The following is a 16,500-nucleotide window of genomic DNA, read 5'->3' as shown; positions in this document are numbered from 1 at the left end:
AATTGGGGCCTCTGAGTGCTACTTCAATATAACTAAAATAAATAAATAATAATGTTACAAATGGTTTAAAAGGGGCCTCAGAAGAGCTTTACTGGATTGCAGGCTCCTTGCCTGGCAGTGTGTGTTGTGTAGTCAGCCCCACAGCACTATCGTACAATCATCCAAGCAACCCAAGAAAACTGGAGATCATTGTTGACAAAAGAGTTAAATGGACACATGGTGCAAATCAAGAAATGATCCGATGACAGATTTTGGCAAAACCGGAAGAGAGAGAGGCTGGAGGAAATGAATGGTCAAACACTGGAAGAAGCTACAGAGAATGAAGAGGCTAAGATCTGATGGGATCTGGCAATTGTCACAGACTCAACAGTGAAGGCAAACAGGCTGGATATAGTAGTTGTAGAAGTGAAGTTAAACCAGATAATGTTAATTGATATTGCCATACCAGCCATCAGGAACATAAAAAACAAAAAAGCCACACACCACCAAGAGGAGAAGATAGCAAAGTATGAAGAACTCTCCCATGAAGTGAAACAATTATGGAAAACTAGAACAGAGATGATCCCAGTGATTACTGAAGCACTTGCAGCGATCCCTCAGGGTATGAATGAGCAGCTCAAAGAACATGTTAGGAGTGCACAACACCATGGTCTGGAACCTCCAGAAAACAGCACTCTTAGGACTAAGGGAATTTTAAGTAAAGTCAAAGGAGAACGACTGCATCTGAGCACGTAACATGCAGGAATTCTGCAGAAAGGTTAACAACACTTTTAACTACTCAAACCAACAGGATTTACAGGTGACTCATAGGGATAAATTTTAGACAATAGCTTTCCCCTTTTTATGCTTACAAATCTTGTATATTACGAAGGCTATTTGTTTAAAAAATCCCCATGATGTACTGAGGGATAATAATAAATAAATAACACAAATAAAATAAATAAAATAAAATAATAATAATAATTAATAATATTCTGAAACTACTTAGGACATATGTGGCATCATTCCCAAGGGACAAATTCTTCCACTTGGCAGCCTGATGAGGAACCGACTGGGAAAAGTAAAAACAATGTATCCTCAATTTACGCAACTGACTCAGAGGAAATCCCTGCTGAATTAAGGAACCACTTCTGAAGCAGCAGAGCCAGGAGGCTCATGCAGCTGCAAAGGCACTACTAGTAATCTAAAAATAATGCTTTTAGTTCATGTTTGATAAGATCCATGTTTCTTTCACAATCTGTCTACCCTGAACATATTTATACTTAAAAAAATAAAATATAGTTAACATAAGAACATAAGAACGGCCGTACCGGGTCAGACCAAAGTTCCATCTAGCCCAGTATCTGTCTAACGACAGTGGCCAATGCCAGGTGCTCCAGAGGGAGTGAACCTAATAGGCAATGATCAAGTGATCTCTCTCCTGGCATCCATCCCATTCTCTGACAAACAGAGGCTAGGGACACCATTCCTTACCCTTCCTGGCTAATAGCCATTTATGGACTTAACTACCATGAATTTATCCAGTTCTCTTTTAAACATTGTTATAGTCCTAGCCTTCACAACCTCCTCAGGTAAGGAGTTCCACAAGTTGACTGTGCGCTGCATGAAGAAGAACTTCCTTTTATTTGTTTTAAACCTGCTGCCCATTAATTTCATTTGGTGGCCCCTAGTTCTTGTATTATGGGAATAAGTAAATAACTTTTCCTTATCCACTTTCTCAACATCACTCATGATTTTATATACCTCCATCATATCCCCCCCTTAGTCTCCTCTTTTCCAAGCTGAAGACTCCGAGCCTCTTTAATCTTTCCTCATATGGGACCTTCTCCAAACCCCTAATCATTTAGTTGCCCTTTTCTGAACCTTTTCTAGTGCCAGTATATCCTTTTTGAGGTGAAGAGACCACATCTGTACACAGTATTCGAGATGTGGGCGTACCTTGGATTTATATAAGGACAATAATATAGTCTCAGTCTTATTCTCTATCCCCTTTTTAATTATTCCTAACATCCTATTTGCTTTTTTGACCGCCTCTGCACACTGCGTGGACATCTTCAGAGAACTATCCACGATGACTCAAAGATCTTTTTCCTGACTCATTGTAGCTAAATTAGCCCCCATCATATTGTATGTATAGTTGAGGTTATTTTTTCCAATGTGCATTACTTTACATTTATCCACATTAAATTTCATTTGCCATTTTGTTGCCCAGTCACTTAGTTTTGTGAGATCTTTTTGAAGTTCTTCACAGTCTGCTTTGGTCTTAACTATCTTGAGCAGTTTAGTATCATCTGCAAACTTTGCCACCTCACTGTTTACCCCTTTCTCCAGATCATTTATGAATAAATTGAATAGGATTGGTCCTAGGACTGACCCTTGGGGAACACCACTAGTTACCCCTCTCCATTCTGAGAATTTACCATTAATTCCTACCCTTTGTTCTCTGTTTTTTAACCAGTTCTCAATCCATGAAAGGACCTTCCCTTTTATCCCATGACAGCTTAATTTACGTAAGAGCCTTCGGTGAGGGACCTTATCAAAGGCTTTCTGGAAAACTAAGTACCGTATGTGCACTGGATCCCCCTTGTCCACATGTTTGTTGACCCCTTCAAAGAACTCTATTAGATTAGTAAGACATGATTCATAGATTCATTGATTCTAGGACTAGAAGGGACCTCGAGAGGTCATCGAGTCCAGTCCCCTGCCCTCATGGCAGGACCAAATACTGTCTAGACCATCCCTGATAGATGTTTATCTAACCTACTCTTAAATATCTCCAGAGATGGAGATTCCACAACCTTCCTAGGCAATTTATTCCAGTGTTTAACCACCCTGACAGTTAGGAAGTTTTTCCTAATGTCCAACCTAAACCTCCCTTGCTGCAATTTAAGCCCATTGCTTCTTGTTCTATCCATAGAGGCTAAGGTGAACAAGTTTTCTCCCTCCTACTTATGACACCCTTTTAGATACCTGAAAACTGCAATCAAGTCCTTTCTCAGTCTTCTCTTTTCCAAACTAAACAAAACAACAAAACAAACCCAATTCTTTCAGCCTTCCTTCATAGGTCATGTTCTCAAGAGCTTTAATCATTCTTGTTGCTCTTCTCTGGACCCTCTCCAATTTCTCCACATCTTTCTTGAAATGCGGTGCCCAGAACTGGACACAATACTCCAGTTGAGGCCTTCTCATGTCTTGCTCACAACACACCTGTTAATGCATCCCAGAATCATGTTTGCTTTTTTTGCAACAGCATCACACTGTTGACTCATATTTAGCTTGTGGTCCACTATAACCCCAGATCCCTTTCTGTCATACTCCTTCCTAGACAGTTGTTTCTTAGTATCATTTATTTGTAGGGTGTTACACATTCATGGTCCATTTTTGTTAATTTCATGGTCATATGATTTTAAAAATCATAAATGTCATGATTTCAGATATTTAAATCTGAAAATTCACATTGTTGTAATTGTAGAGGTCCTGCCCAAAAATTGGGGGGGTCGCAAGGTTATTATGTGGGGAGTGGTACTGCTACCCTTACTTCTGCGCTGCTGCTGGTGGTGGCACTGCCTTCAGAGCTGGGCAGCTGGGGAGAGGCAGCTGCTGACCAGGAGTTCTGCTTTGAAGGCAGAGCCACTGCCAGCAGCAGCACAGAAGTAATGCTGGCATGGTATGGTATTGCCACCTTTATTTCTGTGCTTCTGCCTGCAGGGCTGGGGCTTCAATCAGAAGCCACCATTCTCCAGCCGCTGAGCTCTGAAGGCAGTGCAGAAGTAAGGGTGACAATACTGCAATCCCTTAAAATAACCTTAGGATCCCCCTGCAACTTCCTTTTGGGCAGGACCTCCAATTTGAGAAACGCTGGTCTCCCCTATGAAATCTATATAGTATAGGATAAAAGCACGCAAAAGACCAGATTTCATGGATAGAGACCAGACTTCACGGTCCATGATGGTTTTCATGGCCGTGAATTTGGTAGGGCACTATTTATTTGCTTACTGCTCAAGCAAGAATGATTTAAATACCTTCAGAGGTTGGGATTAATTATAATGGGACTAAGATATAATGTATCATTGACTGAATTTTAAAATTTAAACTGTATTATTGCCCACATGGATAAGAAAATGAGAATTTTCAAAACAATTTATTTGCTCTTTTTGCAGTGCAAATGGCTTGAAGAGGAATAGTTTCTATTCTGAGTATATCTTAACTAGATCAGTTGTTTTCCTTTCTTACCATAGTGTTTTCAAAATTACATTTTCTCAGGTTGCTGATGGTTATTCAGAAGTTTTTTCAAAGTTTAAGTTATGCAAAAGAGATATATAATCCAATATGATAATCATTATTGAAAGCAATGTCTAGATATTTTTTCTGATACAAAGAACAATATTTATTATGATTATTCAATAATATTATAATTGACTCTAATGTTTAGTTACTATGGTCACTGGAACTATAGAAAAATCTTAGGCAGACAAATATATTTAAAAATTCAGCTTCCATGTTTCACCATAAAGTGCAAACTTCTTTATTATGAAAAACTGCTATGAAAAATTCTTAAATTGAAAGTATTAAATAAGGCATGAATGTTCAAAATGGCGTTGATTTCATTAATCTTTCATTTCACAGAAAATAAGAAGCCCCCTCTGCCCCCAACTATATTGAAATGTCCTGTTTACACAGTTTCAGAATGACATATTTTGATTTTTCATTTTGAAATGGCTTTTTGTTTTCAGTTTTTGATTTTGTATTACCTTATATATTAATAGATAACAACATTGAAAAGGGTGAAATTGAATAAGAACAGACATACCAAACTGGTCTAGATGCTCCAGTAAGATTTGCCATACAAGAATAGGCTATGTTCCTTTTATATTGACTTCCAACATCAATTTTAGAAGAGTAAATGTAATGACATCCCAGTATTATTTTGAGATTAAGTCATTGTAAAAAACACATGTGATTTGAATTATTGCTTCATTTTAGGAGTAAGCGCACAATTGTCCAAATTGCTTTTTGATAAGAGAGAATTCAGAGTCTGTACCAGTTCTTTGTGAACATGCTGCCAGTGGGTCAAATTTGGATACACTATGTTTGATGGCTTAGTTATAAGTACACTCCTGTCCATGGTGCGAAACAAATCAAAACAGTCAGACTTTTTTTCATTTAACAGCTCAGTCAAGAACTTTACCATAATAAATATTTTAATATGCTTATGCTGCTAATATTGAGGATACAATTCTGCAATGCCTTCCTTTTTTGCGTAGTGAATTTTAGCCACAGTATTAGTGTCATATGTTTTAGGGCCAGATCCTTACCTAGTGTAAGTCAGTGTAGCATCAATGGATTTTCACCAGCTGAAGATCTGGCCCTTAGACATTTAAATACAAGAGAACCTAACAATATTTTTCACCAAATATGTTCATTTTATGGTGAAAATGGGTCTGACCCAAAATGAGTTACTGGTTTTATTTTAATCAAAGAATGCAGTACTAAATCACAAACAAAATATTTACTGTAATAATTTGCTGGTACTAAAACACTAAAAATATGACGATTTTGTTACAGACTATAAAAGCAGGAAGATAACTAAAGATGCATAATGTCATTTCAAATAAAAAGATTTTCCAGAATCAGTGCTGTTGATATTCATATTTTGTGTCAATTACTTAGCTTTGTAACAAAATTTAAAAAAAAAGGCTTAAATTTATTTTGGTATTTTAACTACTGCAGAGGAGTACAAAGAAAATAAACACTGTGAGGGCTAGAATAAGTAGGGTTATGTTCATAATTTAGAGATGAAAGCATAACTCCTACTGGCAAAGGGAAGAGCATCATGGTAGTGACAAGAAAATGAATAGATCTATACTTTATGTCATCCAGTGGGTAGGCATTATCCCCTGGATGTACAGAGTTAGATATCTAGATCTATAGTGATTAGTGCATAGAAAGATTTGCATCTAAGAACATATTGAAAAGATTAGGACCTTAATTAATGGGGGAAATTAATTTGGGAAGATATAATAAAAGATGGTAATGTTATCAAAGAAGTTTAGTCAGGTGCTGCTATTTACTCTCTTTCATAATCCAAATACAGGAAGTTGGGCAACAAATTCAAAATGGATACTCAGAATGTAGATAGCCTGAGGGAATTCATTGCTACAAGCTATCATTTAGGGCAAGAGTTTAGTTGGGCTCAAAAAAAGGAGTAGGCACTAATTTGGATGAGAATATCCACCATTGCTAACTGATCAGCTCATCTTGCCAGAGCGCTAACAATACATGCCCAATTCCTGGAAAAACAGCTTGTGAGGTTTCAGAATCTTTGGACAGAAATAAGGATGAAGGCCTGAACCAGCTGCATATCTGAACCCTTATTTTAGATTTAATATGGATCTGGATCTGAATAGCATTTCATCAGGCAATCTCTAAAGACCAGCAGGACAGAGGTACCCATAATTCACTCTGGATTCTCAAAATAAAATAACCAGGTTTTCATTCAGATCATCATGACATGCATTCTGAACCTGATGTGCTGCCTTCTGTATAGCTTTGCATTAGGTAAATCATGAAGGTGTGTGTTGGAGGGTTTAGGAATACTTTGCACGCATGTCATCAACTTTCAAAGCCAGCAGCCTATTTAAAATGACAGCAAACAGAGGAAAACTGAGTGAGATTACAAAGTGATCTAGCTGCTCTCTGTGATGATATACAGTATATCAAGAATTTCAATATAGGAAAGACTTACCACAGCTACTTTTCTAAATATGAAAACTGCCTTGACTGATGAGGTGAAAATGGAAAGCTACAGTGTTTTGTGAAGAGTTCCTGGCCATTTTTTTTCATATTACAAGAGTGGCTACCTTACATATCTCACAAGCTAAAGTAGTAAATATTTTGTTATTTACCTAGATGGACAGGAGGATAAGAATGAGTTTATTTGCCATCCTTACATAAATAATAGTCTGAGAAATAAGACAAAAGACATAAGTGTCCGGATCAAGCACTATTTTTAAAAATTTTTAACGGGCTTTCATGTAGTTATGTACCATTTGTCTAACAGAGTAAGATACAGCATAAGGATCCTATCTTTAGACGAGGGCCTGGTCTACACTAGGACTTTAATTCGAATTTAGCAGCATTAATTCGAATTAACCGCGCACCCGTCCACACCAGGAAGCCATTTAATTCGACCTAGAGGGCTCTTTAGTTCGAATTCGGTACTCCACCCCGACGAGGGGAGTAGCGCTAAATTCGACATGGCTATGTCGAATTAGGCTAGGTGTGGATGCAAATCGAACTTACTAGCTCCGAGAGCTATCCCACACTGCACCACTCTGTTGACGCTCTGGAGAGCAGTCCGAGCTTGGATGCTCTGATCAGCCATACAGGAAAAGTCCCGGGAAAATTTGAATTCCTTTTCCTGTCTGGACAGTTAGAATCTCATTTCGTGGTTGGACATCGGGGCGAGCTCAGCAGCACCAGCAGCGATGCAGAGCTCTCCAGCAGAGGAGTTCATGTAATCTCTGAATAGAAAGAGGGACCCAGCATAGACTGACCGGGAACTCTTGGATCTGATCGGTGTGTGGGGCGAGGAGTCTGTGCTTTCGGAGCTGCGCTCCAAAAAACGGAATGCAAAGACCTACGAGAAGGTCTCCAAAGCCATGAGAGACAGAGGATACAGCCGGGATGCAACGCAGCGCCGCGTGAAAATCAAGGACCCCAGACAAGGCTACCAAAAAATCAAAGCGGCAAACGGACGCTACGGAGCCTGCCACCACTGCCCCACCAGTGACCATGGACTCTGACGATGGGACAGTGTCGACGGCCAGTTCCTCGGCGATGTTCGCGGACGGGAAGATGAGGAAGGGTTTGTGGAGGACGAGGCAGGCGACAGCGCTTACAACGCTGGTTTCCCCGACAGCCAGGATCTCTTCATCACCGTCACGGAGATCCCCTACCAACCGTCCCCGGCCATTAACCCGGATCCTGAATCAGGGGAAGGAGCAGTCGGTAAGTGCTTTAACCATGTAAACTTTTATTCTTAATATAACAGGAATCTGAAGTATGTGAAAAGGAGGTCTCTCTATATATGGGGATAGAACAGAAATCCTCCTGGGAGATCTCCACGAAGCTCTCCTGGAGGTAATCGAAAAGCCTCCTCAGGAGGTTCCTGGGGAGAGCTGCCTTATTGGGTGCTCCGTGGTAGCACACTTTTCCGCGCGAGGCTTTCATGAGGTACTCAGGGAGCATTGGCTCCCCGAGCATGGCTGCATAGGGCCCTGGTTTGTGCTGGCTTTCACGCAGCATGCGCTCTCTACCTCCTTCAGTGACCGTCCTCAGGGTGATCTCGCTCGGAGACTCCTGCATCTAATTAGGGGAATTACTGTAATGTTACGCCTGGTCCAAAGTATTTTTAAAAAATCTCCGGACAGACGGCATAGCAGAGACTCAGCACGCTGCTGCGTGACGAGCGTAACGGAAAGCCAAAGAATCAAATGGACGCTCATGGAGGGAGGGGGGACTGAGGACGCAAGGTATCCCACAGTTCCTGCTGTCTCCGAAAAGCATTTGCATTCTTGGCTGAGCTCCAAATGCTTCTAGGGTCAAAAACAGTGTCCGCGGTGGGTGAGGGCATAGCTCGGCAATTTACGCAGCCCCCCACCCGCCCCCAGAAGTGAAAGGGAAAACAATCCTCTCTTGACTCTTTTACATGTCACCCTATCTTTACTGAATGCTGCAGATAGACGCGATGGTGCAGCACTCAACGCCAATATCCTTGCTCCCCGCCCCCGCCATGGGTGGCTGATGGTACAAAACAACTGGTACCCGTCCTCATCATCAGCCTATTGACACATGGGGCAGTGCAAAAGGACTGGTAACCATGCCGACTAGCATCGGTAAGGTCAATCAAGGGCGCCTGGTACTAATTTTTCCTGGTAGATGGTACAGTATGGCTGATAACCATTGTCATCATAGCAACAGGGGGCTGAGCTCCATCAGCCCCCACCCTTCATGTGTAAAGAAAAGATTCAATTGCCCCTGGACTAGCAGAGGGATGCTGGGCTCCTCTCCTCCACACTCCTTACTGTCCTGTCTGGACTATCATAGCAGCTGGAGGCTGCCTTCCACTCATTTCTCACTAACAAGTCACTATGTCTTCTTCCTGCATTCTTTATTACTTCATCACACAAGTGGGGGGACAATGCTATGGTAGCCCAGGAAGGCTGGGGAAGAATGGAATGAACAGGTGGGGTTGTTGCAGGAGCACCCCCTGTGAATAGCATACAGCTCATAATCTATGCAGGATCTGACACAGAGCAGCTGTGCTCTCTGGTTCTCTGATACAGTGGTTCTCTAGTACACTTGCCCATATTCTAGGCAGGACTGATTCTATTTTTAGATACCAAAAAGGAGGGATTGACTCAGGGAGTCATTCCCAATTTTGGCTTTTGCGCCCCTGGCTAAGAGCAGCCAGGGGCACTTATGACAGCAGCAAATGGTGCAGTGCAAAAGGACTGGTAACCATGCCCACCTTATTACCAATTTATGGTATGGTAGATGGTACAGTATGGCTGGTAACCATCTCTGCTGTCATGCAAAAGCAAAAGCATGCTGCTGTGTAGCGCTGCTGGACCGCCTCTGTCAGCGGCATCTAGTACACATACGGTGACAGGCACAAAAGGCAAAACAGGCTCCATGGTTTCCACGCTGTGGCGTCTGCCAGGGCAATCCAGGGAAAACGGGCTTGAAATGATTATCTGCTGTAGCTTTCCCGGAGGAAGGGATGACTGACGACATTTACCCAGAACCACCCGCGAAAATGGTTTTTGCCCCATCAGGCTCTGGGATCTCAACCCAGAATTCACAGAGACAAACTAGACTGTGTTCATTGTTCGCAAAAATTTATCTTTGCAAGGAATTCACTCCCTTTTTCCCATCACACAACTTTGACTGTCTCCAGACCTGCCACAGCATCCCCCTCACAGAGGCTGGCAAAGATTAGGCGGTGAAAGAAAAAGACACGGGACGAGATGTTCGCTGAACTTATGGGGTGCTCCCGAGACGAGGCGGACCAGCAGAGCCAGTGGAGGGAGACCCTCTCTCTGTACCAGCGCTCACACAGCGAACGGGAGGAGAGGTGGCGTGAGGAAGACAAGCAGGCGACTCAAACGCTGCTTGGACTAATGAGGGAGCAAATGGACATGCTCCTGCGCCTTGTGCATGTTCTGCAGGACCTCAGGCAGGAGGACAGAGCCCCCCTGCAGTGTATCTGCAACCGCCCTCCCCCGCCACAAAGTCCCATACCCCCCTCACCCAAAATAACCAGAAGGAGGGGCGCCAGAGGCCGTGTAAACTGTCACTGCACCCCAGCAGAGTGCTCAAGTACCGAAAAGCTCTCATACCCTAAATTTTGAGAAGTCCTTTCCTTCCCGCCTCACCCAAGCCCCCATCCCAGTTTCATCCCCTAACTGTCTAGTTGATAATAAGAAATACTTTTCTGTTAATTACTGTTTCCGTCATGTTCTTTTAGAGGAGACTGTGTTTGAAGGGGGGGAAGAGGGTTGGTAATTTGACAGGACAATCACCTTTACCAGGGTACAGACATGGGGGCAGGATCAGCAGCAGGTCACACACACACTGCAGTCAGTACGCACCCTGGTCGGTATGGGAGGTGGTTTGCAGGTTCTGTGTGGGTGGGGGGGTACGTGACTTTCTAGCGGGGGAGGGGGGTTACAGATCTCATGCAACGGTCCCTGTCCTGGACCACAGAGCCACGCAGCAGAGGAATCTGTATCTGTCCTCCCCCGCCAAAAGGCCACATAGCCCCCGCACACAGAGTCCCAAAAAGGAGGGATGGCAGGCTCCGTTGAAACATCCAGTCCGGCACTGCAGACCGCTCTGGGAGCAGGAGCCTGTCATTCCTCAAGTTTACAGGCGGTCTTTACATCACTGCACACCCTACCCAGCACAGTCCATGTCCCAGTTTCAACCCTGTAACGCAAAGTCATCAGTAAAGAAACCTTTGTAAAGTTACAGTGGAACATGTATTTTATTTTTAAACGTGTGTTGGAAGTTGGGGAAGCGGGGTGGGTGGGGTATGTAACTGCAGATGCTAGTCAACAGTAACTTGGTAAAGAAACAGGGGCAGGTTCAGCTTCTCTGTAAAGAAACTGAACAGTCACAGGTCACGCTGCTCACTGCTCGCTGGTACTTGAAGAGTTCCTTGTCGCTGTGCAAGGCGCCTGCACAGAGCTTCACGAGCCAGGGAATTAGCGGGTAGGCTGGGTCCCCGACGATCACTATAGGCATCTGCACATCCCCAAGATTTATTTTGTGGTCCGGGAAGAAACTACCTTCCTGCAGGCGTCTAAACAGACCACAGTTCCTGAAAACACGCACGTCATGAACTTTGCCTGGCCACCCGACGTTGATGTTGGTAAAACGTCCCCCATGGTCCACCAGTGCTCGCAGCACCATTGAAAAGTAGCCCTATTTCTCAGCAGCTGACTGTGGAAGAGGTGGACGATAAGGTGCGAGGAGTTGACAACGGCCATAACTGCAGCGGGATCCGTGCTCAAAGTGCTGTGGCACCCGCGCTGTCACTGAGCAGAAAAGTGCACGAACAGATTGCCCGCAGGCGCTTTCAGGGAGGGAGGGAGGGAGGGCGTGATTGATGGTTCAATGATGACAGTTACCCAAAACCACCCTCGACACATTTTCCCCCCAGCATGCATTGGGGGGAAATCCCAGAATTCCAATGGGCAGCGGGGAGTGCGGGAACTGTGGGATAGCTTCCCACAGTGCACCGCTTCCAAAGTCGACGCTGGCCCCGTTACTGTGGACTCACACAGTCGAACTAGTGTATTTAGTGTGGATACACAACTTCGACTTCATAAGGTCAATTCCACAAATTCGAATTAAGTTGATTCGAAATAGTCTTGTAGTGTAGACATACCCTTAGATATAGAGAATTTTGTGCCTGCAACATGAATGTAGCTATGTGGAGCGGAACCTCAAACACTATTCTAAAAGGATATAAAGTATGAACATAGTAAAACTAATTATCAAATATCTTAATTAAGTTTTTCAAATAATTTTTTCCCTAGCATATAGAGAAGTATTTTTGCATAACTGAGTACATCAATCTAATTTGGGGAATATGACTGATAAGTTTAGAAAAGAATGCTCTTACAATCTGCTCCTCTAAATGAACAAATATTAAATTAGCATGTTACACTGAATACACAAAATTTACTTTAGAATAAGCAAATGAAGATTTAGCAGTTCAGCTGATTAACATTGTTTTTTATGTTGTTTGTGTTACTTCAGTCATAATGATAATAAATTCTGGTTTTAAAAGAATTAATTTAGCTGAGAACCAGTTTAAAAAATGTAACAAGCTTGAAAAAAATCAACGGCAAATCGGCAACTTTTTAATACAGATAATTAACTCACCAACAGTGACATGAATCATGAAATATCATTCATGAAAGCTGAAATACAGTGTATTGTTTCCTATCTTGATATATATATTATGAAATAACTAGGGATATTACTTCTAGCATCATTTGTACACATAAGGTCTGCTCTTTTCAAATAGTACAAATGCCTAAATTAAGGAGGGTTATTTTTTTTTACTACATTATTTCAAAAAGTCTAGTCTTTGTTTTTTCTATCCTGATTACATATAATGGACCACAGCATATGTAGAATAAACTGCTATAGCACCACTGACTTCAAACAGAGCTATGCCATTTTACTGTGGTAGAGGATCTGGTCTAATGTGTGAAATTTACCGAAGTGCACAAAGATCACACAAGGCCTTCTGAGCCCCACTTGAGTCTCTATTGTGGGCCTAATAGTTGTGGAAGGTTTTGTCTATATCCTCTTCTTTGGATGAGTTTAATCTACTACGATAAAGGAAACTTTCTGTCATATTCCAATGCTCTTACAGTATATACTGCTGCCTTGAACAGCTATACCATGTAACTATAAACGGTGTTGAATTAACCATGTATCTTTTCCCAGTGATTTTCCAACAAACTGAATCAGCTAATTAAAGAGGTGACTTGATTAATCTGTTCTTTACATTAGTTTTATACCAGTGCAACTCAACTGAGGCCAACAACTACTGAGGCAGCTGTACAGAGGAACTACAGGGGCAGTAATAGAGGAAACTTCTCAGAACTGCTACATCAACAAAAAACATGCTTGTGTGATGGGGTGTATAAAAGCCACATCAGGTAGGAAGGGGTTAAGGAGTTGCTCTGTGCTGCAGTGGTCCCATACCAATAAGTCACATCAAGAATGCATGACTACATTATGTAGTGAGACAGTGCATCTTGATTTACTGCATGGAGACACCCAGTGATATAATCAATGGCACTGTACTTTAATTTGCATGCAACAAAGATTAAATTTACCCAACAACATAATCAGGTGGATGAGTCTACCATGGTTTTTAATTTTGATGTTCTGTATTTGGAAGTTGGTTTACATTTCTAATCAGTGAATCAATTAACATGTTGAAGTAATAAACCCCTTTACTTTAGCGAGACTACAGTGTTGACGCGAGTAAAGGTTGCAGGACCATACCTACATATTCTCTCTCACTTTTACAGGCTTCAAAATGGCATCAGATTACTCACCATATTGTTGGTGGTTCAGAACCTTCTATTTCCAAGTAATCATATTTTTCTTCCATTTGAAAATCAGTAAATATGAGTGAAATGGTATCGCCAGGCTCTGCCACAATGGTCCATGTACAATCTGCATTATTATGATACTCATTAGGAAAATTGGGACTGGAGATCATGCCGCTGGATCCTCTCATTGTTCCTCCACATGCATCTTCAGCTGTTTAAAAACAAAATCACAACATTTTCAATAAGAAAAAAAATTATGAAGTGTTATTAAATCACTCCTCAAAAACCAATGCTATGAAAATTTAAAATTTAAAATAAACCTGCATGTGCTCCTAGAAAAAGTTTTAATCGTTTTAAGGGTTTATTATATATCATACTTACAATATTACACATATGCAATGTAGTCATTGCGTTCCAAATAGTCACTGCGTTGTTTAGTTTGTTTTGAAAATTAAATTAGTAATCCATGATTATTATTTTACCAAAAATTTTTAGAATCCTCTTTTGTGTGACTTTGTTCCCATTCATTCTCATGAAAAGTGATATGAAAAACATCAAATTAATATTATGGTTTTCTCTTCTGCTTCAGTCAGAATTGCTTTGGATCAAGCATATTACATCGCTACTTAGCATTTAGAGTTTGGTACATGTATAATGCAGCATTTCTCTTTGAAGGAAGTTATGTTGAAAAATAAGATTTTGTTAACAGGGGCATGAGTACTCTAGCCACCCATTGCTAATTGCATCATAATCATTTCATTTTGGTAGCTAATAGCTAGTGTCTTATATATGAATGCATAGACTCTTTCTTCCATTGCCTTTTTACTGAATAACTCGTCACTGCATATCACTTTTCAGAACAATGCTGCTCATATATAGTACCTTGAATGTCATCACCCTGATACCTTTGTGCTCATGATTTTTACAGCAGAGCCATTTTAATGGAGAGGAATTTTTCGACAGATCACATATTTCAAATATCTCTACACATATGCTTCTTTCCTGCATATTTATTCTATTTCATAATTTACTCATGACCATCTTCTGGATTATGCAACATGCTCACATTGGTGAGGATTTACTTATACAAACACTCCCATTGAAATCAATTTGGACTGCTCTTGTAGAAAGTGCTCTTCATGTGAGGGTTCACAGCAATTAGTGCAGTATGGTTTGAAGCATGCCTTATCCATACTGTTGTCAAAAGTATTTTTTTGAGCTAATAAAATACGCTGAGATTGTAATGCTACCACTTTAAAAAATGGAAATACCTTTCTATGGAGAAATATCACGTTTTATCACAGAAATTCAAACTTCATGATCCAAATGCGTGAGACATACTAGCAAAGGAATCCCTGACTATGGTCAATTAAAGTGCTAACGATGAAATGAAAGCTGAGTTGGTGCCCGAATAATAGTCAATACTGCTGACAGATGAATGCCAAGATGAAGACACATTTATTTTTGAAAGAGTATATCATCATTAGTGCAAAAGCTTTTAAGACTTGAAAACACCTGCTCAGACTCACTCCTGTCAGGGAGAAAATCCCAAATGGCTGCCATGATCCCATCAATTATGGCAGTTTTAGAAGTTTTAAAATCTTAATTTTGTTCTTTAAAAGTTCTGCTAAACTGTTTATACGAGCAAAAAGAAGTTTTAACGGTAAAATATCATTTAGGAGTCAATCTGGCAAAGTGCCCAGCACTCTCAATACCCATTCAAGTCAATGGAAATAGAAGATGCTCATTGCTTCACAGAATCAGGCCCTTCCTCCCTGCAGGAATCCAATAGCAGGTGTGGTTGGGGAAACTTTGTCCCATGGGATTGTGTAGTGAAGCAGAAATTAGCAAAAGTCATAACAACTGTTTTTGTTCTACAGAAGCTAAAATGATTATTAAAATATTAATACAAGTAAGAGAGCAAGGAATTTACCAATTGTGTCTCTTCAATGAGGTTTGAATAGTATGCAGTATATAAGACTTGGGGTCAGCCCTTGAACAATGAGGATAAAACAAAACATTGAATAGCTGCTAATTAACTGAGCACTCAAACCTGGGCACTGCATGAGGGTGAGGTGCTGTGGGGAAAATAGCATGTGGTCATGTAATTAAAGACTATCATAATGCATATGGAGAAGGGGGCTGAATGAAGGTGGCATAGGCAGTCTTAATTCTGGCATTTCTTAATTTTTGAGTGTTTCACTTTCCAACACAAATAATGTTCTTTTAACAATTCATAATATGTGGGTGACTGGGGGCAACTTGACCTTTGCATGTAATTCTCCCTTGAAACCATAAAATGCAGATAGCATAATTTCTTTAGATATCAGTCATAAAACAAAATAAACCAAACAGTCAACAAAAGTAAAATAAGTTGACATCTTGGCAGTGTGGGACAAATCCAGCAATGGTATATGAGGCAGAAAGGAAGAGAGAGGAAAGATGATCAACTGGCAAGGACACTAGCCTGGACTGTGGGAGGCCAAGCTTTAATTTCCTGCTCTGCCACAGATTTCCTGTATGACCCAGGTCAAGTCATTTAACGCTCTGTGCCTCAGTTTCCCCCTCTATAAGTTGCCAAAGTAACAAAAATCCAACTCAGTCTGCTACATATATATGATTGATTATAAAAGTCATGGAAGTTAAGACACAAATATTCAATTAGTCCAAACAAAAAGGTCAATATTAAGATCATGACTGGTAAACAAGAGGAGACTGGACCAGAAATTAATTAATCAAAATTGGTGGCTCTGAAATTAGGACCAATTGGTGTACAAAATAATGAGGGATTACCCCCTGGTGCTTGAGTTTGGGTTCCTGCTCTCCCTCCCTCCCTCCCTACTGTATCATTTTC

At 41.1% G+C, this 16,500-nt stretch overlaps 1 protein-coding gene across 3 annotated transcripts in view; it reads right to left on the bottom strand.

Moving 5' to 3' along the window:
• The window catches only part of CSMD3 (CUB and Sushi multiple domains 3), a 1,155,643-nt gene that overhangs the window by 832,659 nt on the left and 306,484 nt on the right, over nt 1–16,500 (bottom strand). For all 3 annotated transcript variants that reach the window (XM_045006341.1, XM_045006342.1, XM_045006343.1), the window contains exon 5: nt 13,650–13,857. In XM_045006341.1, the coding sequence (XP_044862276.1) occupies nt 13,650–13,857 (208 nt within the window). The remainder of the gene's footprint in view (nt 1–13,649; nt 13,858–16,500) is intronic.

This window comes from Mauremys mutica, chromosome 2 (assembly GCF_020497125.1).
Source record: "Mauremys mutica isolate MM-2020 ecotype Southern chromosome 2, ASM2049712v1, whole genome shotgun sequence".
NCBI lineage: Eukaryota > Metazoa > Chordata > Testudines > Geoemydidae > Mauremys > Mauremys mutica.
Note: the sequence above shows the minus strand (reverse complement) of the source record. Positions and strands in the feature narration are given on the sequence as shown.